The sequence below is a fragment of the Arachis stenosperma genome, chromosome 8, assembly GCF_014773155.1.
Source record: "Arachis stenosperma cultivar V10309 chromosome 8, arast.V10309.gnm1.PFL2, whole genome shotgun sequence".
Taxonomy (NCBI): domain Eukaryota; kingdom Viridiplantae; phylum Streptophyta; class Magnoliopsida; order Fabales; family Fabaceae; genus Arachis; species Arachis stenosperma.
This window is the reverse complement of record NC_080384.1, coordinates 6783140-6810184: the sequence shown is the minus strand read 5'-3', so window position 1 is coordinate 6810184 and position 27045 is coordinate 6783140. Positions and strand designations below refer to the sequence as shown.

General features: G+C 36.3%; 2 protein-coding genes across 2 annotated transcripts; both read right to left on the bottom strand.

The window, feature by feature from the left end:
• Positions 1 to 242: 242 nt before the first annotated feature.
• Positions 243 to 6215, bottom strand: LOC130944811 (MLO-like protein 1). The gene is made up of 13 exons (XM_057873344.1): positions 5978 to 6215; positions 5643 to 5908; positions 5270 to 5386; positions 5124 to 5184; positions 4276 to 4370; positions 3582 to 3656; positions 3388 to 3476; positions 3203 to 3252; positions 2101 to 2141; positions 1392 to 1601; positions 1178 to 1245; positions 1038 to 1098; positions 243 to 942 (listed from the first exon to the last, which is right to left on the bottom strand). The coding sequence occupies exons 1-13, from the start codon at positions 6162 to 6164 to the stop codon at positions 715 to 717; spliced, it is 1548 nt and encodes a 515-aa protein (XP_057729327.1). The 5' UTR covers positions 6165 to 6215; the 3' UTR covers positions 243 to 714.
• A 15855-nt stretch (positions 6216 to 22070) lies between these two features.
• On the bottom strand, positions 22071 to 25534 carry LOC130943825 (histone chaperone ASF1B-like). The gene is made up of 4 exons (XM_057871853.1): positions 25025 to 25534; positions 23734 to 23954; positions 22757 to 22872; positions 22071 to 22679 (listed from the first exon to the last, which is right to left on the bottom strand). Exons 2-4 carry the CDS (start codon positions 23840 to 23842, stop codon positions 22329 to 22331), a joined length of 576 nt encoding a protein of 191 aa, XP_057727836.1. The 5' UTR covers positions 23843 to 23954; positions 25025 to 25534; the 3' UTR covers positions 22071 to 22328.
• Positions 25535 to 27045: the final 1511 nt, after the last annotated feature.

Here is a 27045-nt window from a genome sequence, read left to right as displayed (position 1 = left end):
ATTATTAATTATTTTAAGTTAAATTAATTTATATTTCTACAAAATAATATTTATTTAAAATTATAATTTAAATTTCCGTGCAAAGAACCAAAAACGAAATTAGTTAATTTTAATTAAACATTAAAATTACCAATTTCAATTTCATCGTTACATGACAAAGATTATTACATGACAAAGATTATTACACTTATATATTCACTGAAATTATCTTCTTTTATTTTTTGCAAATTATAATCACAATATCACTAATTATGATAAAACCTTTATTTGTTAGGCTTCAACAAGGAGACAACCATAAGAACGATAACAACAGAACAACAATAATAGAGTAACAACAGCAATAGCAACAACCAATGTGGTGCGTGATTCGTTGAGGTCCGCAAATGCTATAACTACAACATTTCATCCCCTGGACTCGCAACAACCGCAAAGTCAGAGTCCCCTTGGGTCTTTGCAGTCGGATGCTCTACAGAGAATTTCTATACAAAAAATCAGTTCTCTGGAAAAGGAGTTTTGGGAAAGTTCAATGGGCTCCATAGTTCCATTTACTCAAAGTCACACACCGAGAGCAAAGACGCTGGAGAATACTATGCCTACACCCTAAGCCAAACACATCCTACAATGTCGCACAATGCTAGCAAATAAAATACTAATAATAGTGTGTTCTGTAACTACACAAAATAAGATGATTTGAGCACAACTCCCCCATTTAGGCTACTCAGCTGAACCCTCGACTTTGGGTACAGAAGCACTGTCTTCTGCAGCGGATGCTCTCTTCTGGAAAACTGACCCAAGCTGAATTCCTGCAACAGCATGAGAACTTCCTTCACCAGGCTGGCTATCAGCTTTTACCCCTTTCTTCTTCTTTGCCTCTTGTGCCCAACCAGCAAGCCTCACTTGCACATGCTCACGAAATATTGCTGCCTTAAAATGGGTTCCCATCTACAATGTGAAAATAACAGAAAACTTATGAAAAGCCAAACCAAAATCAAATTTGAACGATTCAGCTTGCACTTTTAATAGCTATGCAAACACACCTGTGTAACAATTGCATACAGTGGTAGGGTGCTGTAGCTACATAGTACCTGGATAAATACTCTATAACCCCAACACAAATGAGCAAGAAAGAAAAATGAGAAAAGGAAACAACTGCAGAGTCCGGAATGCACAATAGTACCCGATAATGAGCCTTGGAACTATGTAACGAACTTGTCCCATTATACAAGAGTCAAATCCATATGTAACCTGAGAACACAAGCTATAGGTTATATTCACTAAACAAAGTATAACTATCCTCAACCCAACATATACCTTTCCATAAAAAAAGGAAACTGAGAGTAAGCATACAGAATAAAGTTCACAGAAAATGTCACAAATAAAATTATGCTCACCCATATCCAAAAGAAAAATGCTATCTCAAAAGCATTTTGGAAAAGGATAAAGTGGATCAAGAAGAGGACAAAGTGGGGGCGATGAAACCAAAAGTGATCATCTGATGGTTGTACAACTAATTCACCTTCTATGGCAGCATGCTTTTCAGCTACTTCATGAGCTAGTTGTGTTATCACATGCTCCAGCTTAGTGCCAACGGCAAGTAGAAGCTAAAAGAATGCAATCCAGAAGAGGAAAGATATAAGCAGTGGAGACGAGCAAAAAAAAAAAAAAAAAAAATCATAGGGTCCTTCAACCTATCAAGTTGAAAGCACAAATATATAGACATGCCAACATAAACAGAGTTAACATGTAATATAGGCAATGCAAAAATAAAATAAAATAAAAATGAAAGAAAGAAAGAAAGAAAAGATAACACGTCATATTCATAGTCAAATGCAACAAACCTGAATTTAAAAGATGTTTATACCAGTCTTCTAGCAACAGGAAACCAAGGTATGGCTTTATGTTGATAGATTCAATAGTTTAATTTTACTTTTAAACACGATACATGTGAGTTGATTGCAAAACGTCAAGCAACATTTTTTTAATTCTTATGTTGAGTTAAAAAGCAAGCAAAATTAAAATAATATGGCCGTGTAAATGTTCAGGGAAAAGAATAGATACATATGAATAAATAAAAGTTAATAATTTCATCACCATACTTACAATGAAAGGAATAAAAGCTATCCAGAAATATGTATGCCAACCTGAAAAAATAATATTTGTGATGCAAGGTTACGCTCTTTGATAACAAGCAACATCAGAAGAAGCAATCAGATCAACTACTCCTCACATACAAAAATATATTAATCATGGTCCATCATGCTAGAAATCCATCACCAAATACAGGATTATCCATGTCCTAATTGGTGGTAAGTAGTGTGATAGAATAGAATGGGAGAAGATGGGGTGGACTAACATAATTGTGAAATTCAAAGTAATGTTCCTGTATAAATGTTAACTAGCAATATCAAAAGAAGCAATTAGATCACTTACTCCTCCAAGGCAAAAGTATATCTGTCATGATCACTAATGCTCATCATACTAGAAATTCATAACCAGATCACACAAGATATCTATATTTGGATTGACAGTAACTAGTTGAAATGGATAGAATGGAATAAGATGAGAATGGAAGGAAATTGAGTGGATTAATAAAATTGTTCCACTTTACTGTGTGGATATTTTTGTAAGGCAATGGAATTCTTGGATATTACAGTAAAATGTAATAATTTTGTGAAGAAAAATAACTTTGAATTCACATTTCACCTGAGTTTCCCCCAAATTTTGGGTGGGGGGAGAATAAAAATGGGAAGATAAGGTGGTATTGAATAGAATAAATTCCCTCATTATCTATTCCACTCCATCCATTTTTATCACATCAAAACCATAGAATTCATTATTTTTCCTTCTCTTCCATTCCATTCCACTCCACATTTTTTCACCAATTAAAACATAGCCAAGATCTCTTCCTTTTCATAACAAGAAAGGTTTTTAAATTAACTTTGTTGACCAAAAACAAATAAAATAAAATAAAAGCAAATATATTACTAGAAGATGACTGCATTTGTCAACAACACAATGTGATCAACAAGTACCAATATTTTCCATTTTAGCTCAGAGGATGATATGGCAGCATAGGGGAGGAAAAGGTTTCTAGGCGTTAGTCTTTGTACGGCATAAAGTATCAGCCATGGCAGAGTTCATTAAGTGATTAAATACAAAATAAGATTATCACACAGCTTAGGTTTTAAGTCATTAACCATACCATTGATATTGAGCAACAAGAATATGACCACAAAAACCCAAAGATACCAACTGCAGCCACAAAAAATAACTGTTATACAAAGACTCCAAGAATTTCACAACTCACAAGACAAATGGTAATCAACTTATAGAGAAATTAATTTATGGGTAAATATGATATGCATAGAAACAATAATGGACACTTACCTTATGCCAACAACCTGCTTGAAATCATCTTCAAGGGCCCGAATCATGTACTTGTGAAAATTAAACTTTGGATTCGCCTTGCAGTGGGTCTACAACAAAAATATAGCAAAGGAGAATATTATGTTCAAGCAAGGAAGCCAATGACTGGAATCAAGCTGAGACGTCATTTGCAACAAACACCATTAAAACTTTACCATAATGAAACCATGCCGTAGTGTGACATAATCTGACTTTGTAACAGATCCATAAAATTGCTTAAAAAAGGATTTCTGAAAGAAACATAAAAAGATATTAGGAAAAGTAAGTAAAACAAAAGCTTGGTCTACAAGTCCACAATAAAATTACTAATTTGTTGCAAAATCAACAAGATTTCCAGAAAGTTGTTTAAAAGAACACAAAATTATGAAGAAAATAACTACACGGTGCCACAGATGTAACCAAATAAAAAAGAAGGGACACAAATAATAAAGATGATAAAAACAAGGTCAACCAATAGCCCCAATCAATCATTAGAAAACCATGGAGATCACTAAGATATGAATGAGGTCAAGGTACACAACCACTACATGAAATATTAACATTACACTCCAAATGTTTTTAATGCCGTATTCTTTTTGTAATCTCATACAATGTATGAAGAAACTCAATTATAAGTGATTGGAAGTAAATAAACAAGACTGGACACAGATAGCTGGCAGAATACCTATGAAATACACTAATACAGCATGCCTTTGGATGCAAGTGCAATATATAAAGCTTACGATGCCAAGGATTCAAAGAATGATATTAAAAAATCTCAAATGAAAAGAAAAGGGGATTCAGTATGACAAGAATATATGTTGTATTTATTAAAAGCTGCAGAACATAACGAGCTTATAAATAACTTACCAACCAACCCACTATGGCAGAATCTTTGCCAAAGCCCGAAAAGCGACCTTTGATGAAATCATGCTGCTGAACATCGACCACCTTTCGTTTCAAAACTGCATTAATCCAGGAGAGCAGGGTACGTATAAATTAGATAGCTACTGAGGAGTTAAACAAGAATCATAACCTTTTTCAAATTCATTTTGGAAAGTATATTAAGATTTTTTTATAACAAAAGAAAGACTTTCGTTAAGGTGTAGAGGAAACAATACAAAGAAGTGGAAGAAGAGAGATCCTCCCGAACAAAAACGAAAAGCAAAACACCACTAGCATCAATGAACTGTGGCTTTCCAATCTCTCAGCATGTCTGAGAGGGAAAATCCTTCGAAAAGTCCATACCATAGAGATGCTAAACACCTAATTCTATCCCAAACAATATGCATTCTAGCCAAATACTTCAGATAGTGCCAAATATTGAACATTGGCACAAAGATTGTCTTTTTCTTTCTCCGAAAACCTACAAACCTCATTAAAAGAAACTGATCTAGTGATGTGGTACAATCACTAGATAAAAGACAGAAAAGGCGTCATCTAGAAGATCTAAAACGTTACATAACTCAATGTACTCTCTATCGCTAAGGTTCCAAAAATAGGAAGATCCCTGTATTGAATAGAAATCCTTAATAGGAAAGTTAAAGAAGATATGCGAGGAAAAACCTAGTTGAAAGGGAGCATCACCTAGAAATAAATTTCCAGGGGTAGACTCTAGAGTGAGTCACATGTGAAACAAGGTTAGCATCCCATCCATTTTAAGTATGTTAAGGTTATTAGAAGTATGGAAAGTATATTAATAAAAGAATTGTGTGTACCTTGGTCTGTTTCATAGTTCTGCTTCGCAATGGAATCTTCCCAGTGCTTCCATTGGCGAATCTATGCAATAAGGGCAACGACATTAGTAACAAAGAACGGTTTGAGAAGAAAGGACAGAAAGGAGAGGGAAAAAAAAGTTACTAACTCTTGCTCCTCCAAAAATAACAGTGAGAACGGAGAAGGTGACATGAACGACGGCCAGTACAAAAATGAAGATGTGCAGGTGATGCAGCGCTTCCACAGATAATAAAGGTACCTTGTTCTGAAAAAGAGAAGGAGGGAATATTACCGTGAAGATTCGCAGGGATCTGGAATTTTATAAGAAAGTAGAACAGAACATGAAAGGGACAAATCAATTCAATAATACTGTGAATATGATGAGTGAGAGTGAAAAATGATGTCGTGAATGTAACAAATAACGAAGCAAATGGTCCGATAAAAAAAATAATAATAAGATAATAGAGATGAGAGGTGGATTAAGTAAAGAAAGAAGGAATTAGAATTTAGGTAGGATATACCTTGCGAGCGCAGAATTCAGTCTTAGCGAGTGCATGTGTCTCTGTCTCTGTCCCTCGGGTCTCGGCAAGAAGGCGCCTGGGGAAAGAGAAGAAACGTTCGAAATGGAAACGGTCTTGTCCCAGTAAATGCTCCACGGTGACCTTCTCCTTTTCATCGAGGCTGCAGGGGAGCATGTGGCGAGTCACGCTCGGAGGAACGCAGATTTTAGTGATGCCGTTTTGCGATACCGTGAGAAGCAGAGAAATGAAACCCAGCAGCATCAGCTCTGCGAGCCACCCAGATCTATCAAAATCAAATGGAAAAGAAACTCTAAACTCTATGTAGTTCGCTGTACCTTCTTTGATTTTCTGTAGAGCCTCGTATAGGGGCTTCTGGTTCTTGTTTTTGAGGAACTTGCCGCCGTAATGGAGGAAACGCTCGGCGGCGAGGGAAATGGCCACGATTACAGTGCAAACGGCGGCCACAACCCACGTCGGAGTGAACTCTAGATTTGCCTCCTCTTCTGCACCCCCGCCACTCATTCTGTTTTACGATGGGAGCAGTATCCACGCTGCAAATAAAACAAAACGCAACGCGACTGCGACGCGACTCACTATCTCTAATCTCTGATATAAATAATATAAATAAATAAATAATATAAATATAAATAAACATTGAACCAAAAGCTTAAAGTTGCCAAGAATTGAACTTTTGATTTTTCGAATTTATACTTCTAATATCATGTCATAAAATCACTCAACTAAAAAATTTTAACTAATGAAAAAAAGTAACACTAATAATTATATTTTTAATATTTTCTAAATCTCTATTATACACACTATACAAATATTTAATTGGCTCCTTATATTTTTTCATTTATTTTTTTTAGTTATCAATTAAATTAAATTTTATTAATCTAATACCATATTTTTAATTTATAATTTTAAATATTAATAATTAATTAATAACTAAAAAAATAATAAATTCTAGCTATACCAAGCAAATAAATGAACTGGTGTTGTTTATTTATCAAGATTTTGAAAATTGGTTCGAACCGTCTGGTCAAATCGATTGAATCATAACTAATGATATTTACGGTTCGGTTAAAAGTTATATTCATCAAATTTAAAAATCGTTGTTACACTATCGAACCGATCAAGAACTGGTTGTTTGAACTGAATCAGAATTCGACCAATTTTCAAAAATTTCTCCAAACAGTGTCATTTTATTTCAAACTACAAAGAAACCCTCCAGCCCTTTTTTGAATTAGAAAGCAATCATAGTCTCCACTCACTTATTCACTCTCTCTTAACCAGTTAACCCCAAAGGCTTTTTCAGTCCCATGATTCATCAACTCATCAACAACACTCATCAGCCAGCCACCACCAGCTGCAGCTAGCAGCTCCTACCATCACCGAACTCCTCTCCTCAGCCAGAGCTCACCATCGCCGTCGAAATTGTGACTGACAAAGGGTGTCAATATTGAACATCTCTACCACTCACCTTCTTTTCCCTCACTGTGAAATCTTTGCTCGGAGCTCTTCTCGTTACCGTCATGCACTGCTCCTGCTTGGCTGTCGACTCCTTGCTGTAACAAGCTCTATTGTTACTGATTTTCAATTAACAACAAAACCAATTGGTTCGATTTTCAAAACCTTGTTAATTGCTATTGGTTTCTCTTTCTATTACACTCTCGTTGTTGGTAGATTACATTTACTTTACAAAGCTATTGGCAACTGATAAGTGGATATCTTATACACTTTTTCATTATATTTTCTTAGTGTTTTTAGTTATATTTTATTAAGTTCTACTATGTTTTAGTGCATAAATTCATATTTGGATGCTACTTTGAGCTCTTGTATTTTTCTTATGATTTTAGGGGATTTTTGGGTGAATTTGCCAAAATTGGCAAAGTCTTATTCAGAGATGAAGAAGGATAGCAGATGTTGTCAAATTCTAACCTCCGTTCATTCCAATGAGCATATCTTGAGTTACAGAGGTTCAATTGACACGTTCTTAATGGCGTTGGAAAGCTAACTTCCAGAGATTTTCAGTAATATATAATAGTCTATATTTTTTTTTCCAGATCACTGCCCAAAATTGGCATTGAACGTCCACATCTGGAGTTTAACGCTCAAAGGGGAGCAAGCCCAGCGTTGAACGCCCAAAGCTGGCGTTCAACGCCACCAAGGGAGCAAGGAAGCAGCGAATTCACCCTCTAATGGGCGTTCAATAGCCATTCTCCAAGTTGAATGCCAAGCTTGGACGAAACACTCAACCAAAGTGGGCCCAAAGTGGATTTTAGCACTCCTTAGCTTATGCAGTTTTATCTTTGTACTTTTTAATTTAAATTTACATTTCTTAGGGTTAGTATTTTACTATTTAAAGAGGAGATCACTTAGGATTAAGGGGGAGGAATTTACGAATTAACAGACAGATCTTCTCTGTTTTTTCTATAAATTATGAGCAATTAAACCTCCTAGGTTAAGGTTAGGAGCTCTGCTTGTCCTATGTATTAATATTATTACTTCTCTATTTTAATATATGTTTGATTCTATTCTATGATGTATTGTCGTTCCCCATCTAAATGAATTTGGGGTGGAACGAGAGTTTGACCCCTTATTCTACATGAGTTCTTGCAAGTCCTGACCCAGATAGTATTGAGCTACAGTTTGAGAATACATCCCCTAAACCAATAAGTTATCTCGGCTAATTGGGATATGTGACATATAATCTCTTTAGTTATGGGTAATGAGGTCTCTGTGGCGCTAAGGCTAGAATATTGAGGTTCATTCTCCGATCCGAAAGATCTGACCTTGTCTGTGGCACTCTAAGTAGGATCAAGGGAGACTGAATTGGGTGAGCTTCATCCTCGTTCATATTGAATGACCATTGACAACGGCATTTGATGTGGATTAGAGGAGATTAATTGACCACGACCAATGGCATTAATCACTTACTGCTTTGCCATAGAATGAATCATTCATTGTTAAAGTAGTCCGTAAGAAGTATTAATCCAGAAAGAAAAAGCATCTCCAAAGCCTTAACTGATTTCTTATTATTCTTTCTACATCAATTCCTTACTACTTTCTTTACTATTTTATTTTATGCACCTACAACAACAACCACTATCTTTCTATTCGCCTGATTAAGATCTGCAGGATAACCATTGCTTGCTCAATCCAACAATTCTCGTGGGATCGACTCTCACTCACCTGAGGTATTACTTGGACGACCCAGTGCACTTGCTAGTGAAGTTGTGCGAGTTCAATTTTGCGCACCAAGTTTTTGCGCCGTTGCCAGGGATTGTTTGAGATTGACAAACTACTAGTTGCCTTGCTACTTAGATCAGGTACTTTTTATTAGTTTTTCTTTAATTATTTTTCTTGTTAAATTTGCTAACCTTCTTTATTTCTTTTCTTAAAATTTTTCAAAAATCCATCTTTTTCTCTTTTTCAAATTTTGTGTCAAATTTTAAGTTTGGTGTTCCTAGTAGTTTTTGTCAATTAATTTTCTTCCTCTTGATTTAAAAAAAATTGATCTTGTTTGCTTCTTTATGTTTGAAATTTTTTTAGTTATTTTCTCTTGTTTGATTTCAAAATTTTTAAGTTTGGTGTTCTTCTAATATTTTTCTTCTAAAACTCCTAAAATCAATATTGTATATCTTTTCCTTTTTAATTTTTCGAACATTTCTTGTTATTTTATTTGGATCTAATTTTAGATTTTATGTTTGGTGTCTTGATTTTTTTTTTTTTAGCGTTTTATTCATTTATGGATATCTCACTAGGAAGCTCTCTAAACTGTGACATAAAGACTCCCATTTTTCTTGGATTTTTATCTATTCAGAAACACTAGGAGCACTATGGATCTAGAGGGAGAGGCACAAACCAGGAGAACCTAGGGATCATATACAACTTTCATCCCTGACTTCTATAGAAGAAGCATTAGTGTGCCCCCCATAGGAACGGACATTTTTTAGCATAACCCGAACTTGATCACGCTTGTGCAGAAAAACTATTAGTTTCATGGACACCCTGAGAAGGATCCCACCAAATTTATTTCTGATTTCTTGCAAATTTATGACACTGTAAAGATCAATGGAGTGGATCCTGACGTCTACAGGCTGATACTTTTCCCATTTGCTGTGAGAGATAAGGCCAAGGATTGGCTGGAAGAACAACCTCAGGAGAGCCTGAACACCTTGAGTAAAGTAGCCGACAAGTTTCTGAATAGATATTTCTCCCCAAGAAAGTTAACTAAACTAAGGAAGGATATTCAAGCCTTCAAACAAGAGGATGGCGAGTCTCTCTATGATATCTGAGGGAGATACAAATCAATGCTCCGGAAATGCCCTATTCAGCTGTTCACCCACTGGGTCGAGCTGGACATCTTTTATGACGGGCTCCTTGATGCAGCCCAATTGTCCCTGGATCATTCTGCAGGCAGCTCTTGACATATGTTGAAAACACCCAAAGAAGCTTAGGAGCTCGTTGAAACAGTGGCCAATAATCAACACTTATACACAGTAGAAAGACTCAAGGCAAGAAGGGAACCCAAGGAGGAATCTGCCACAGACATAATCCTAGCTCAGAATAAAGCAATGGCTAAGCGGTTGGACCTTTTCACAAAGTAGTTAGACAGCATGCATGCATTCGCAAGGAGCCAGCACAGTTGATGAGCGGATAATTTATACGCTTTTTGGCATTGTTTTTAGGTAGTTTTTAGTAAGTTCAAGCTACTTTTAGGGATATTTTCATTAGTTTTTATGTTAAATTCACATTTCTGGACTTTACTATGAGTTTGTGTGTTTTTCTGTGATTTCAGGTAATTTCTGGCTGAAATTGAGGGACTTGAGCAAAACTCTGAAAAAGGCTGACAAAAGGACTGCTGATGCTGTTGGAATCTGACCTCCCTGCACTCAAAATGGATTTTCTGGAGCTACAGAACTCCAAATGGCGCGCTCTTAATGGCGTTGGAAAGTAGACATCCAGAGCTTTCCAGAAATATATAATAGTCCATACTTTATTCGGAAATTGACGACATAACGTGGCGTTGAACGCCAAGTACATGCTGCTGTCTGGAGTTAAACGCCAGAAACACGTCATGATCCGGAGTTGAACGCCCAAAACACGTCATAACTTGGAGTTCAACTCCAAGAAAAGCCTCAGCTCGTGGATAGATCAAGCTCAGCCCAAGCATACACCAAGTGGGCCCCGGAAGTGGATTTATGCATCAATTACTTACTCATGTAAACCCTAGTAGCTAGTCTAGTATATATAGGACATTTAACTATTGTATTAGACATCTTTTGACAGTTTAATCTTTTGACTGTTTAGTCTTTGATCATTCGGTCTTTTGATCATTCAGGGGAGCTGGCCATTCGGCCATGCCTGAACCTTTCACTTATGTATTTTCAACGGTGGAGTTTCTGTACACCATAGATTAAGGGTGTGGAGCTCTGCTGTACCTCAAGTTTCAATATAATTACTATTACTTTCTATTCAATTCTCTTTTATTCTTATTCCAAGATATACGTTGCACAACACTTTGATGAATGTGATGATCCGTGACACTCATCATCATTCTCACCTATGAACGCGCGTGATTGACAACCACTTCCGTTCTCCCTTAGGCAGGGCGCATATCTCTTAGATTCCCCAACAGAATCTTCGTGGTATAAGCTAGATAGATGGCGGCATTCATGGGGATCCTGAAAGTCTAACCTTGTCTGTGGTATTCCGAGTAGGATCCCGGGAATCCGAAAAGTCTAACCTTGTCTGTGGTATTTCGAGTAGGATTCTGGTATTGAATGACTGTGACGAGCTTCAAACTCCTGAAGGCTGGGCGTGATGATAAACGCAAAAGAATCAATGGATTCTACTCCAACCTGATTGAGAACCGACAGATGATTAGCCGTGCCGTGACAGAGCATTTGGACCATTTTCACTGAGAGGATGGGATGTAGCCATCAACAAGGGTGATGCCTCCAGACAATTAGCCGTGCAGTGACAGCGCATAGGACCATTTTTCCGAGAGGATTGAAAGTAGCCATTGATGATGGTGATGCCCTACACATAGCTTGCCATGGAAAGGAGTAAGAAGGATTGGATGAAAGCAATAAGAAAGTAGAGATCCGAGAGGAGCACAGCATCTCCACACACTTATCTGAAATTCCCACAATTGATCTACATAAGTATTTCTACCCTGTTTATTTTTATCAATCATATTTGATTTTCTAAATTCCATAATTTTATCCTCCTAACTGAGATTCACAAGGTGACCATAGCTTGCTTCATACTAACAATCTCCGTGGGATCGACCCTTACTCACGTAAGGTATTACTTGGATGACCCAGTGCACTTGCTGGTTAGCTGTGCGAAGTTGTGAAAAATTATATAGAAACCATGGTATTGGCATCCTGTTTTTTTGGCGCCATTGCCAGGGAATGAAAAGCAATGAATTTTGCAAAATGGAATAACATATGAATAACAATTTCGTGCACCAACAGTATAGTCCAGGAGACCCAAGCATCCCTCCAGAGTGTGAAAACAGAGCTGCACCGAATAAAAACCAAGCAAGCAGCTGAAGAATGCTAGGCAATTGAGCTTCAGAGTGGCAGAACACTGACCACCCCATCTCAAAACAATATTACACCAGAAGAAGAAGGCGCAACACCCCCACACTACTGCTCTTGGCATTCAATGCCCAAAAGGGAGCAATAGGGGCGTTTAACACCCAGAAGGGAGCAACGCTAGCATTCAACGCCTAGAGGGGGAAGGCAATATACATGCCAATTCAGGAAACATTCCACCGAGGCAAGCTGACAACCCTTCCTCAGTCACTATGGATAATCACTCTACATCACTCAGGACCCCTAAATACAAAGCCAGGCTACCATATCCTCAGAAACTTCATAAGGCAAAAAAGGATCAGCAATTTGCCAAGTTTCTAGAAATCCTTAAAACACTCGAGATCAAAATCCTATTTGCTGAAGCTCTTGAACAAATACCGTCCTATGCCAAGTGTATGAAGGACATAATGAGCCACAAAAGGGATTGGAGGGAGGCAGGGACAGTTCTCCTCACCAACGAATGCAGTGCGGTTATCCAAAGAAACTACAAGACCCTGGGAGTTTTGTGATACCATGCACCCTTAGAGGCACTTGCATAAAGATAGCCCTATCTGATCTTGGAGCAAGCATCAACCTCATGCTATCATCATTAATGAACAAGCTCCAGATCCAAGAAGCCAATCCTACCCGCATCTGCCTTCAACTTGCTGATGGCTCCGTCAAGATCCCACCAGGGGTGCTTGAGGATCCGGATGAGCTCTCCCCCGTGAATATACACTAGTGAGGGTGTTGGATATGAATTATGAATTATATAGAGTATAACTCGAGTTGGGGATGCACGACAGAGGGACAGTCCAACGGTTAGCTACCAAGACTTGTCGGATTGGCTTTATAACCGAAAGATGAGACTCATCAGCCATTAGGACAGGCATACATCATATGCATATTATGTGAATTGTTTGGAATTGCCTAAGTGACTGCATATTACTTGCTAATTATCTAAATGCCATATCTGTTTTCTATTTGTATATCTCTTATTTGATATAACTGCGTTTGCCATATTATACTCCTGCTGGTGGTTGGGAGGTCTGAAGGATTTGGAAAGGAAAGTGTTAGTTAGACTGAAGATCTTTAGTCAGTTGTCATTTATGGTTTATTCTGTTTATAAGCTTTGAATTATCTGTTGTAAGTTCTAGGATTGCCTTCGGCTTTCCCAGGACATTATATGTTAGATATGTTGGCACTGTTACCATACTAAGAACCTCTAGTTCTCACCCTTGCAGATTTTGTGGTTTTTCAGATGCAGGTTGTGAGGCTTCTCACTGAAGCATGCTAGAGGCTTCTAGATTAGCGAATATTCCTTGGTTCTCAGGACTTTACTTTGGTTTTATGTTTGTGCTTAGATACTTCTATCTCCATTAAATAATACAAACTGTGATGACTCCTTTTAAGAGGTGGTTTTGGAGAATAGGTTTTCTGTAATTTCGCCCTTTGGGGTTTCCTTTGGGTTTCTTGCTTATATATTTGTATATACTTCTATGCTTGAACCGGTTATCTTCGCAACCGGATCTTGAGTTTTGATATTCATGTTTTTGGCACTCTTTTCTATATATATAATCTCGCAATAGTTCATTCCTTTATCTGTTACATTTTCGATTGGAGTGTTGCGCTTTCGAGTTACGATTTTTTTCCTTTTTTTCAAAGGCTCCTAGTTATAATCATTATTCACACTACTATACGTACGAAATTTTATTTTTAGAGGTCGTAATACCTTGTCATCTCTGAATTATGACTTAAGCAGAAGACTCTGTATGGTAGGGTGTTACGTAATTCATTCTTTTTTAAAATACCGTTTCAAATAAAGTCTCAGATTTTATAGAAATTTTGGCAACATCTCCCCTAAAACTTGGATTTTTGCCACCCTTTCCGGGTCCCAACCAAACCAATCATCAACCCCTCTCAATGGGTTCAAGACCAAATCAGTTTCCAATAAACAAAACTCAGACTTCCAGACTATCACAGTCATTTCAAATCAACCAATCTAAAAATCTCTAATTGATCAAAACCTGACATTATTTCACTCAAACACGCAACCATATTCATCCAAGACATAATCAGGCAATTCACAAGACTCACATAATCACCAGAAATATACACAGCATATCTATTTATAACAATTTTCAATTTTAAATAAATTAGTTTGTATAAAAAATCCTACCTCGACTCGTCGAAACCAAAACCCAAAATGTGTCACGAAACCTTTTCTCTTAACCGAAATCAACAGCAATCTACAAACTCAGTCATTGATCACTTTCACAGCACTCAGGCAACTTAAAAGTGACATGCAACGCTCAGAACATGATCCTACGTTACCAGGACCTCAGAGTTTATAAACAAACATAACAGAATACTAATGAAAGGGTTTTTTGAAACATAAATAGTTACCGAACTAAGAAAACGAAACAGCAACGTTCACTGAATCGGCTTAGCGGTAGCCCCAGCAACCACCTCGAGCAGCAGTGGCGACCAGAACTCTGGCGACGATGATTGTAACAAACATGCAGTGATGAAAAGCTTCCAGAAACTCAAAAGGAATGAAAGCCAACTTAAAAAAACCTTTACCGGCAGGGAATCTCAGTGGCAGCAGTGGTGTTTCTCGGCGACAGAAGCTCGGTCATGGCGGCGCAGCTCCCAGCAGCGGTGGCGATAACAGCAAGGCACTGACGGCAGCAACGGCAACGACAGAAATGGCAAGGAACGGAGGATCTGATGGCAATCCGAGCTCCCTCTCTCCTCCGCGAACGGCGACGGCGTCTGGCAGCGAGGAGGACAAACGGCAGCGACGAGCATGGACGATGGCGACCTAGACTTCACGGACGGCGACTGGGCGGTGTGGTTCCCTCCTCTCGGTCTGCCTCGCGCTCGCCCCTCTCTCTCCCGGCTGTGACTCGCGATGGTGGCTCATGGCGGATCGCCGGTGATAGCTCAGAGAAGCGGCCTTCCTCCAAGGATTGACGACGGCACGACGGCTGCGGCAAGTCCCCGTGGTTCCGGCACGACTCCCTCCTCACTTCTTCTCCCTACCACAGTTCTCTCTCTCTGGATCTTCTTCTCCACGGCCCTTCTTCCCAGCTTCCCTTTCTTCTTTCTTTCTTTCTTTCTTTCTCTCAGCAGCGGCTGCTATGTTGTGTGTATGTGTATTACTGAAGGAGAAAAGATGGCTAGGGTTTCTTTTGGGATAAAGAGAAAAATGTGTGTTAATTAGGGTTAGGGTTTCAATTTGGGGATTTTGGGTTTAATTAGAGTAAGGTAATTTTAATAAAATTTGAACATAGAGTATTAATTCGAAAAACTAATTTAATCTCTAAAATTATTTTAAAATATTATTTGTGGTATAAAAATACTAATTGATTCTCAATCAATTTCTCTAATTGAAATACATAGTATTATAACTAATTTTCTTTATCCTTAAAACTTATAGTATTGAATCATGAAAATATAAAGTATTTAAATTAAATCAAATAAAATTTTTTATTATTTAACAACTACTAACTTTATTTATAAAGAGAATAACTCAGTAATTATAAAATTAGATAAAATTCTAATTTAAATAGCCAAACTTTATCATTTTTGGATTTCTAAAACTTTAAATTGTAAATAGAAAAAATCCATAATTATAGAATTTGGAAAAAAATCCTCAATTTATTTCAAATTCAATTAATCAAAACTGCCTTTAATTTTCAATAAAATAATTTCTAAAATTAAAATTATAAATAAATATATGATCTGAAATTTGTTCAAAATAGGATTATTCAAAAGTTCTAGATCTAACAATAAGTCTCATATCAATCTTACTTTTTATTGTGAGCCTCTAATAAAAATTCATTTTTTATTGTCAATCTCATAACCGACATGACCATTAACACAGCTCCATTTCCTACACCGCACACTTTAAATATCCACCAGGTTATGTTTAGGCCGTTATATACTGCGTGCGGATTTGAAACGTCGAATATAATACTCTAGACTCAAGGTCAAAATTACAAACTAATTCATACAACGTAATTATCGATATCAAGGGCAAACTAACTCAAATACCTCATCTTTTTCTTATTCAATCCCATTATATCATTCTTTAGTTAGTCACTTTATAAGCTAACAAACCAAACTTTCATGATACTCAAATTCAATTTAAAATATACTTAAAGATCCTTAACTCTTATCTCTTAACTCTTGCATATCACAATTTTGCCATCATATTCCTTAAATCTCTCTTTTTTCTTAAACACCCATCTTTAATTTCATTAAAACTTCAGACTCACACTTCCAATTCCTAAACTCTTGAGTTAATAAATAATTAACATTTAAATCTTTTATTAGTTAAACCTTTTACAAGTTAACGCACTAAACTTTACAAATTGACATAGAGACTTCTTTTTGTTTAACCAAATTCCAAAACATAATTCTTTAATTAAGATCATTCAAATTAAATACCAAGATGAAATCTCTAATCTTTATAAAAGCAACAACATTTTTCTTCATTCTTATTATCTAATTTATCCAAAATCTTATAAAAATTTTGACAAAATCTCCCCTAACTCATACTTTTTTACTTTTCAAGAGTTCCATCTAAATCAAAATATCTCCCAAACACTTATTAACCGTTTTTAAAAATCAACAAATTTTCAATATAAATATTCCTTTTTTGTTATCTTTTATTGTTTTTAAGTTATTAAATTTTCACGCATTAGAACAACAAACAAAATGTTTAAACTCTAATTTACCGACCAATATTGTTACTAATTAATTTTATTATAAGAGCATTAAATTCCTTTTTGATTCGTTAACAATTTCATTCAATTACGTAACAAATCTTAAATTATCAAAATCGAATCAATCAAACTTTATTAGAGATAATCGGGCCATAAAACGCTCAACAACTCAAATACACATATTTTCTAAACTTTCAAAACATTCCAAACTTGTTAAAAACAAACAACCTCTACCTCAATTAGTCAAAACCCAACAACACGACAACAATAGCAGTAGTACTAGTAGTTTCGATGACTCCTCGAAAACAACGATAGCCACAACCGCAGCATGCAATTATAGTAACTCAACCCTACAACATCAACATCTCAAAATCTTTAACAGACTATAAAATAGTACGGCGAGGATTCCAGAACAAGAATATTTACTGTAACTAAGGAAGAATCACGAAATAGAGTAGTAGTAGCTCCGGCGGTGGTTCCGACGACAACATCGCCATACCCGGTGACCAGAATAATGGCGATGCAGTTTTCTCCTCCTCCAGCGAGTTTCTCTTCTCTCTATTCGCATTCTGCCCATTTTTTCCCTCATGCAGCGGCAACTTCCTCTGGTGACAACCCAGACAATAGCGACGGCGACGGAAGCTTCGACGGCAGCGATCGTGGCTTGACGACGGTAGAAGCAGCCCTCCCCTTCCTTTCTCGTCGCATTTCTTCCTCTCTCTTCGTTTTGTCTCTCTTCCTCAGCTCATTTCGTTGATGGACTCAACCCCACTAGCAACAGCGACAGTCCTCCACGCTTGCGATAGGCACGGCAGTGGCGTGGAACTACCCTCTGTCCTCGATTGCGTCTCCCTTCTGTTCGATCTTTTTCTCTCTCGCGCGTGTGACGACGGCGACAATGGCAGTGACAACCACCGACACCGTCTCCCTCTTCTTCTTCCTCTTCTTCTTCCACTCTTCTCTCTGCGGGTGTGTATGTATATGTGAAGGTTCGGGTGGCGGCTGGAGTGAGGGAGAGTGTGTGTTAGGTTAGGGTTTTGTTTGGTAATTTTTAATAAAATTAGAGGATAGAGTAGTGATTTTAAACCAAATTTTTTTTAATAAAATTATTTTTTTTTTGGTGACTTAATAAAATTATTTTAAAAATATTATTTATTTATCAACTTACTAATTGGTTTTTAAATAAATATTCTAATTTAAAATTAGAGATAACATGATTAATTTTTTTAGTTCATAAGAATTTAATTTAAATACCTTTAATAAATTAATTTCTATAATAAAAACTCAATTTAATAAAAGCATAACTTATTCATAGTTAAATTTTTGGAAAATATGAGTGTTACAATCTATTCACTTTACAAAAATTTTCGTTCTCAAAAATTGATATATAATGGAAGAGATCTATGCCAACTTTACTTTTGAACACGTTAGGGAAAAAGCAAAAAGTTTTGACATATATAGTTTCAAATACCAGAAAAATCATATGGAATTAATATAAGCAGAAAAGTATGATGCAAGACAGAAGCTATAAGATAGGCTTGATGCAAAAGATTACATGATTTTATCACTGATAAACATGAGATGGAACTATAATGTGGCAAAAAGGTTTTTTTGACATGGTTAATATTCCCACAGACTCGTAAATGTTTGTTGTCATTAATCTAAATTAAACACATAAAATTTAGAGTAAAGGACAAATCCGTCTCTGACCTTTTTTTTCGCGGACATTTTTGTCCCCGAGGTTTGGAAAATACTTTAATGTCCCTGACCCTCCGAAAAAGTGGACATATTTACCCCTCCGTTAGAGTCGCTCCGTTTGCCCTGACGGAAAACGGTGACGTGGCTCCCGTGGCGCTGACCTGGCCGTTACGGGCTGCCACGTGGGATGGACTTTTGAAAAGAGGACGTATTAATCCTTTCACACCAAAACGTGTAGCTTTTCAAAACAGGACATATTAGTCCTCTCACCCCAAAACGACGCCGTTTCTCCCCCACTCCCAATCTATGAAATCCTTGAGCCCTAATCCTTCGAGTTCAATGTGAAGGTGGAGCGGGTAAAGGAAGAAAGGGAGCATTCCGACCCATGGCATCCGACGGAGCTCGGCCACAAGTCCGACGGCCAGACCATCGAGTGGCTCCTCTGCTAGGCCGAGCCCTCAATCATCGCCGCCACCGGAACCGGAACCACTCCCGCCAGCTTCTCCTCCGTTTCCGTCTCCGTACGCGGCGGTGCTGGCTCTCTCTTCTCCTTCCTCAACCTCCGCATCGTCTTCGCTCCACCACAAGCCCTTGCTCGCTCCCACTCCCTTCATACTCGGCAAGTGCATACGCACTGACGACGACGCTTCCGCCAAGGACGATGACGTCTCTGTGGGTCCCGCCGTGGGGTCCTTAGTGATTGCTATTTCAGATAAAGCTGAGATTTTTTCTATGTGCTGCTTCTAAGCTTTTGTCTTTTTGTAAATTGGTATCTCTGTGCTCCAAAGTTAAATTCTTTCCAGTTGATGGTAAAGTTATTGGCTTTGTGGTGAAGTTGCTTTCATAAAGTCAGGGAATTTTGTGTTTGTTGAGGAGGATTTGGATTTTGGGGGGAATGAAATCAAGTTTAGTTGTGAAAGGGAGGGTTTAGGTGAGGTGTGTATTTAGATGAGAAAGGTATTGGATCCTCTCACTGGAAATTGGCGCTCTATTGCCAGCATAGGAACCAATATGGCATCTTATGATGCAGCAATTCTCAACGGAAAGCTTCTCGTCAACGAAAGCTGGTTATGGCCCTTTTATGTCTCTCCAAGGGGACAAATCTATGATCCCAGAACAGATAATTGGAAAAACATGGCTGTTGGACTTAGAGAAGGCTGGACCGGTTCAAGTGTCGTTGTTCATGTTGCTGTTGGTCATATCTCTAGACTGCTTCCAGACGAAAATTCTGACGAAAAATGGAGCTTCAGTGTTCGGTGGCATGTAATCAATGCACCGGAGAGTTTATCTGATCTCAGTCCTTCAAGCTCTCAGGTGTTGTTTGCATAATTTTTCTTATTCTCTCAGATCCGTTTTCTCCATATGTAATTTCTGGTAAGTTACTGATTCTATTTGAGAGTGTAGCAATTTTTTCAGAATTATAAGGAGTTCTTACATGTTCTTCATAAATTGCACAATTTGGACTGGTTGAATTGTGAACTAAGCCTGTGAAATTGAATTTGTGCTCTGTTGTTGGTGAATATGTCGCTGAATTGCTTGTTGAATCTGAATTTGCTGCTTCTGGATTTGGTGAAGTATTGTTGATTGGAAATGCAGAAGGGGATTAAAGTGTGTTTGGAGGGGTGGGGAAGAAACGGCGTCGTTTTGGGGTGAGAGGACTAATATGTCCTGTTTTGAAAAGCTACACGTTTTGGTGTGAAAGGACTAATACGTCATCTTTTCAAAAGTTCATCCCACGTGGCAGCTTGTAACGGCCAGGTCAGCGCCACGGGAGCCACGTCACCGTTTTCCGTCAGGGCAAACGGAACGACTCTAACGGAGGGATAAATATGTCCACTTTTTCGGAGGGTCAGGGACATTAAAGTATTTTTCAAACCTCGGGGACGAAAATGACCGCAGAAAAAAAAGTCAGGGACGGATTTGTCCTTTACTCTAAAATTTATGTGTAGATATTGTTTTTAGATTTACATAGTAGACTTTCCAAAAAAAGTATATATTATATTGAGTTGAAGGAAAAGGAAGGAAATGAAGATGGTGAGAGAAGAGAGTGTGTATTGAAATGTGAGAGGCATTGAGAAGAAAATGAGTGAAGAAAGTTAAAAAGAAGTAATTAAATTATAAAAGCATTTACATTTTAAGTGAAATCCCAATAGAATAGAATTTCAAATCGAATCTATTTGAATTGGAATTGATTGAGAGAAAATAATAGAATTAAATTGAATTTCATCAAAACTAATTTAATTATTTTTGTTTTAAACATTGGAATTGAATTCCAAAGAGATTTTCAAACACATCGTTATAGAAAAATAGCGTCAATATTTAAGACATCAAATAACTTATATAAAAATAAAATTAAAAAATATAAAATAATAAGGTCGAACACCAATATTTAAAAAAAAATGAGAAAAAATAGACTCTATATAAAAAAAATGTGACAAATTTTATTATTTATTAAAAAGAGAAATAACATTAAAATTAAATACATAAAGTAATTTAAAGATAAATGAATATTTAAAAAACACGTTATAAAAGAATTTTGAGATAATACAAAAAAATATATTATAAAAAAATAAAAATATAATAAAATCCAAAAATTTAATATAAAGATAAAAAATTATGCCACATAAAAAATTTCTTATTTGATAAAATAAAAAACATTAAATATCTAAAGATAATTTTAGAATTATCCTAATCTCTCTTTTAATATATCAATAAAGAACCAAAGGTGTCGCACCCTGAATCAGGTCATTATCCAACTTAACATCCTGATACAAATTCGTTGCACTTTTTCAACTCTATGAAAAATGCTAAATCATTATTTTGATATTGAATCCAAAAGTTTTTTTTCTGAAATAAAATAAAAAATTTTATTATTTATCCAAATTTTATTTTTTTAATTTTAATTCTCCAAATACAATTTTTTTTTATTTAAGGAGAGTTCATTGCACCTCGGTAAACTCCACTTCAATTATTTTCAAAATACACCAAACTCTAAACTCCACTTCAATTATTTTCAAAATACACCAAACTCAAATTTTTAAACCATTCTCATAGTATCCAAGAGTACATAGGAGTACACAAAAATTTGGAGACTGTATTTTTAAGTTTCAGTGTATTTTTGTATATTCGTATATACTCTTGGATACTATAATAATGGCTTAAAAATTTAAATTTCATGTGTTTTGAAAATAATTGAAGTGAAATTTATCAGGAATTAGACGAACTCTCCTAAATCCAAAAAAAAAAAATCGTATTTAAAGAATTAAAGTTAAAAAATAGAGTTTGGGTAAATAATAAAATTTTTATTTTATTTCAGTGAAAAACCCAAGAAACAGAAGAGGCTGATTCTGCCATTTGTATATTATTATTCAGCAAAAAGACAGATTAAACTAATGAAAAGCTAAAAATGACTTAAAAATAATGAAACCTTTTTGATACTACGAATCAAAATATGATTTATCATAGAGAAGATCAATGAAATTGGGTTCGCATGGAAAGCTTCATGGACAAAAACTGGTTTCCCCACGTTACAAGTATACTTCCAACAAGATTCAAACCTAATTCACATTAACAAGAGATTCATAGAAAGCCACCTTAATCCACACACACGGTCAATGTAAAGTTGGAGATCCGGGAACTGAAAAAGCCTGTATAACTACAAAATGTTAAGAATCCTTCTCATCTGAGGGATCACAATCACCGGCAGCAAGTGGATCTTCTCTAGTTTCAGAAGGGTTCTCAGCTGGACCGGGTTGCTCTTCGTTTTCATTGTTCTCAGGGTGGAAATTGATAGGGAACTTTGTGACCCTTGGTTTGTCAGATAAAATGTTCCTCTGAACCCTGTCAACTAAGACATTTGGTGGAGGTTCCTCCCTCAGCTGCTCATCATCATAATCATTGTTCACATAATAGCCAACACGAATGAATTCTTGACCCAGATAAGAGCATGTCAAAAGCAGCACAGTGACACCAATTATATCTTCTTCGCGAATCTTTGATGGGTCTGGTGGATCTGCCTGCCATAACATTATTTATAAGTTTGATTCATTGAGCGATTGCAACTCAGAACTGAAATGGTATTTATAAACCTTGCCTGTAAAACAAAGCGATAGTTTCCAATATTGACCGGACCAACAAGGACACTCTCTAATAATTGGTCATAGGTCTCATCCTCAGCGGATCCAACATAGATGAGCTTCCATTCCAAATCTGTACCAACATATGCAGCAAGCTTGATTAAAACCAAAAGTATAGTGGACATCAGCAGCAAGAAGCATTCAAGATTGAAATGATGGCAAAGCTGGTAGAAAAATATGCTTCATTACAGCTATTTACCATAACTTGACATGAGAATTCAGATTAAAAGTTGGTTCTCAAAAATCCTTATGTGTATGTATGTTCATGTGTCGATGTCTTGAACATTTTTTTTTGAAGAAAAAAAAGGTCCTGATAATGTACAATTTTAGAGTCATCTATTGTGAAACAAAAAGGGCACTATTCCAAAATTAACCATGCTAGGTATACACCAAAATAAGTTACCATTGTAAAATACACATTAAAATACAAAATACACATTAAAAATGAGTTAAACTACATATGTATTTATACACAGATGATTTTAGTGTGGACATAGCATTTTTGTTCCACAATAGAGTATGAACCGTAGGTACTTTGGTGGCAGAGTCTAATTGAGATGAATTGACAAGTTTCCTGATCTAAAATAATTAGGGACAGGAAATTCATGGTACTGATACTGAAATACCCATTTTTTGTAGTTAAATCACAAGGAAACAATTATGAAATAAAGAAATATTTGACATCTGAGTTGTGCTAAGAAGCTACATGTTGTGGTTCCTACAGGCCGAGCGTCAAGCTAGATCTATAGACATGGGCATGGATGAAATCAAAAAGCAATTCCATATTCTATCAACATAACTACAAACGTTGGCAGAAGCAAACGGGGAATGTCCCGAATATAGAAGAGATAATTGAAAGAAAGAAGTCAGAACATAACACTGCATTTATCGAAGCTGGAATCCTAAAAGGGTTTGGGGAAGAGAGGTTACGAACCATCTTTGAGAGGAGTCAAACACTCGTAGGAGATCTCGAACTGAAACGGGGTGAGAAAGGAAGCAGGGTTATCTAGCACCGTCACGTTGGTGATGTTCACGGCACTCATTCTTCTCTTCTGGAACCTTCCACTCTGCCAAACACTTTTCAAACTTGCCCTTGCCCTTACCTTTACCCTTGGATATTGGCGGGAGTTTGAAGCTTGAAGCCAGGCGTACTCTCTGCTCGTACTCCAACAAGTCAATTCAAATAACAAATTATAAAGTAACATGGCTCATTTTATTGCATAAGGCCCTTCTACCCTCTACTCATTCCCTCGCTACCCTCTCTTTGCCACAAGCATAGTTATCAAAACTGAACCGGTAATTGATCCGGTCATACAACCGGGTCATTGAGTCACTGGTTAACCCGATTAACCCAGTCATAATTGAATAAAAATATAAAATTATAAAAGCAAAATCAAAACTTAAAATGCATGTCTTCACAAACATATTAATAAGAATTACGTATCAGTTCTTAGACATAACTAATACTTTCTCAATTTAAACGAACAAGAGAAAGCAAAAGATAAAACAAGCGAAAAATCAAATCCAAGGAGTGATCCGAAAGTCGGCATCTATATCCTCATAGGACAAATTTAGAACTTGACCAACATTTTTCTCATTTTGATTTGCATCTGTATCTTCCATAGAATTGTTACTCGGTCCATCATTACTAAGAATTAAATCAGTCAATACTAAGAATTAAATCTATTATTATAGCAACAAATTCAGCTCATTGATAATTTTCAACAACAAATTCATTTATGATAATTTTCAGCAACAAAACCTTTAGCTCCAAATATGATTTAACGCAACAAAAAATTTAGCTAAGTGATTATTTAAGCAAGACAGCAACAAATTCAAGGTTCTTGATGATAATCAGCAACAGATTCAACTCAGTGATGTTTTTCAGCAACAAAAAATTAGCTCGGTGATATGTTAAGCAACAAATTCAGCTCATTGATAATTTTCAACAACAAATTAAACTATGATAATTTTCAGCAACAAAAACTTTAGCTCCAAACATGATTTATAGCAACAAAAAATTTAGCTGTCATTATTTCAGCAACACAGCAACAAAAACAACCACCAGTTATGATAATCAGCAACAAGTGATGATTTTCAGCATAAAAAAAAAAAAAAAAAACAAAAGAGCTCAGTCATATTTTCAGTAAAAAATTCAAGGTGTAGTGATTGTATACAGCAACGAAAATAAAAAAGAAAGAACAGGGCAATCTGTTCGAACTCACCTGCCCAGGGACCAACTGACGGCCGAAGCAAGAAGACGACAACGACCACCAGCCGAGGGACCAGATGTCGGTTCCGTCTGCTTCTGCCGCCGGCGACTGACGACACAGAGCGGCACGACGAGCTTGAGCGCGAGACGACGAGCTCGAGTGCGAGACAGTAAGTGAGTGAGCGAGACCGGAGACGAGAGCTTGAGTGCGACAACACCAGCCGTGAGAGAGGTGAGAGAGTGACGAGAAAGAGACTGAGGGCCAGTGGTGAGTGGACTCGAGAGAAGAGAGACGTTGAGGCCTTGAGGTTGATCACTGATCAGATTAGGGCATTGGGTGCCTCAATTGAAAACGACGTCGTTTTCAAATTTTTTTTTAAATTAAAGCATGACCCGGTCCGAGTTATATAAACCGGCCGGATCACCGATTTTGCTAAATCCTGGGCAGGTCGACTATGTTTTCAGCGGGACTGATGCTTGGACAGTTCAAAGAGTGATTCGATCTGGTCAGATGATCGAATTTCCAATCGAGCTAGATCTCATAACAATGGCTACAAGTCTTTCTTCCCATTTCTCTCGGTTTTAAGTTTTAACTCTATCCAATTACATAATTTATAATTATTTATACTCATTTATATTTCATTTTATTATTATGATACCCTCGGGTAAAATAATTACGTTTGCCAGTTGGCACTTAGTTATTGGACACCTTTTTGTTATTTAGATATTTAGGTTTTATTCCATCAAGTTTTCTTATTTAAAATACTTTTCATCAATTAAGGGGCACATTTAAGAGTTAAGACCATCATTTATATCTCTAGTAGGAGCGTGCATGGTTCGGTTCGGTCCGAAAATTCAATTTGGTCTCGAATACTTTAAGAGTTAATTTGGTGTGATTTTTCGGGTTTAGTATTAGATAAGGATCTCAAAAATAGATCCGGTCATTATTTTGGGTCGGGTCCGAGCCATAGTTCGAGTCACTCGAACTCGGTCCGGTGGCCCGGTCATCATACACAATTAATATTTTGTGTTATTAGTGATCGATGATGGTTATTCTTATGTGGAATTTAAATATTGTAAACCTTAATATTTTGTGTTATTAGTCATTATAAGACTTTAAGATAATGTTTTATGTTTAAAATATATAAGACTTTAGACTAATGCATAATATTGTGTTATTTATATTGATTTAAATATTTGGTGTTATTACTTATTAGACAATATTAGTATTGATTACGGTTATACTTTAATTTTAGAGAAGAGTTGGTTCTTGTTATATTTTTCTAAGTAAATTTTACTATGTCAAATAATTGTTGGAGTCTTGAAAATTTGGATATTTTCACATACTAACTTACAAGAATGTACTAAGGTAATGTAATGTTAACGGCTCAGTTTTTACCTGATTTTTATCCAGTATAATCGTGGCTGGAAAGTGTATAGATTTCATTGGGTTTAGGATCGGATTCGAATCTAACAAATAGACCCGTTATATATTTCGAGTCGGATCTAGATCAAATCAAATCGAGTTTCATCTGACCGATACACACCCCTAATCTCTAGTCTTACGTCTTAGCTAACTCCCAAATTAATCACATGACATATGTGAGGTACGAATTAAAGGTCAGAGTTTTTAAAGATAATTTCCAGCAAAAATAAGGGATCATTTAACAAAGTTCCATACTAAATATTTTATAGTATCTTTTATGGTGCCTATGTTTCACTTATAAAATTCAAAAATAAAAAAATAGATTATATTTTATTTTATATCTAATTTTAGGTAAATTAGACATAATTTATATAAGCACCAAAAAAATTTTCATATTTTATTAACAATTTATCTTGGCCCACATGAGAAATTAAAAATCAAAATAGCTCAATTCTAACAAAATAAAAACTTCTGTATCAAAAAATGAAGTTTGTTATTCTTTATTAATTATTTTTAATAAGATACATAATATGTTTTACAGAAGTTAATAATTTTCAGTTAAAATTTATTTTTTGTTAAAATTTAGAGAAGCAGCCAAATTAATGATA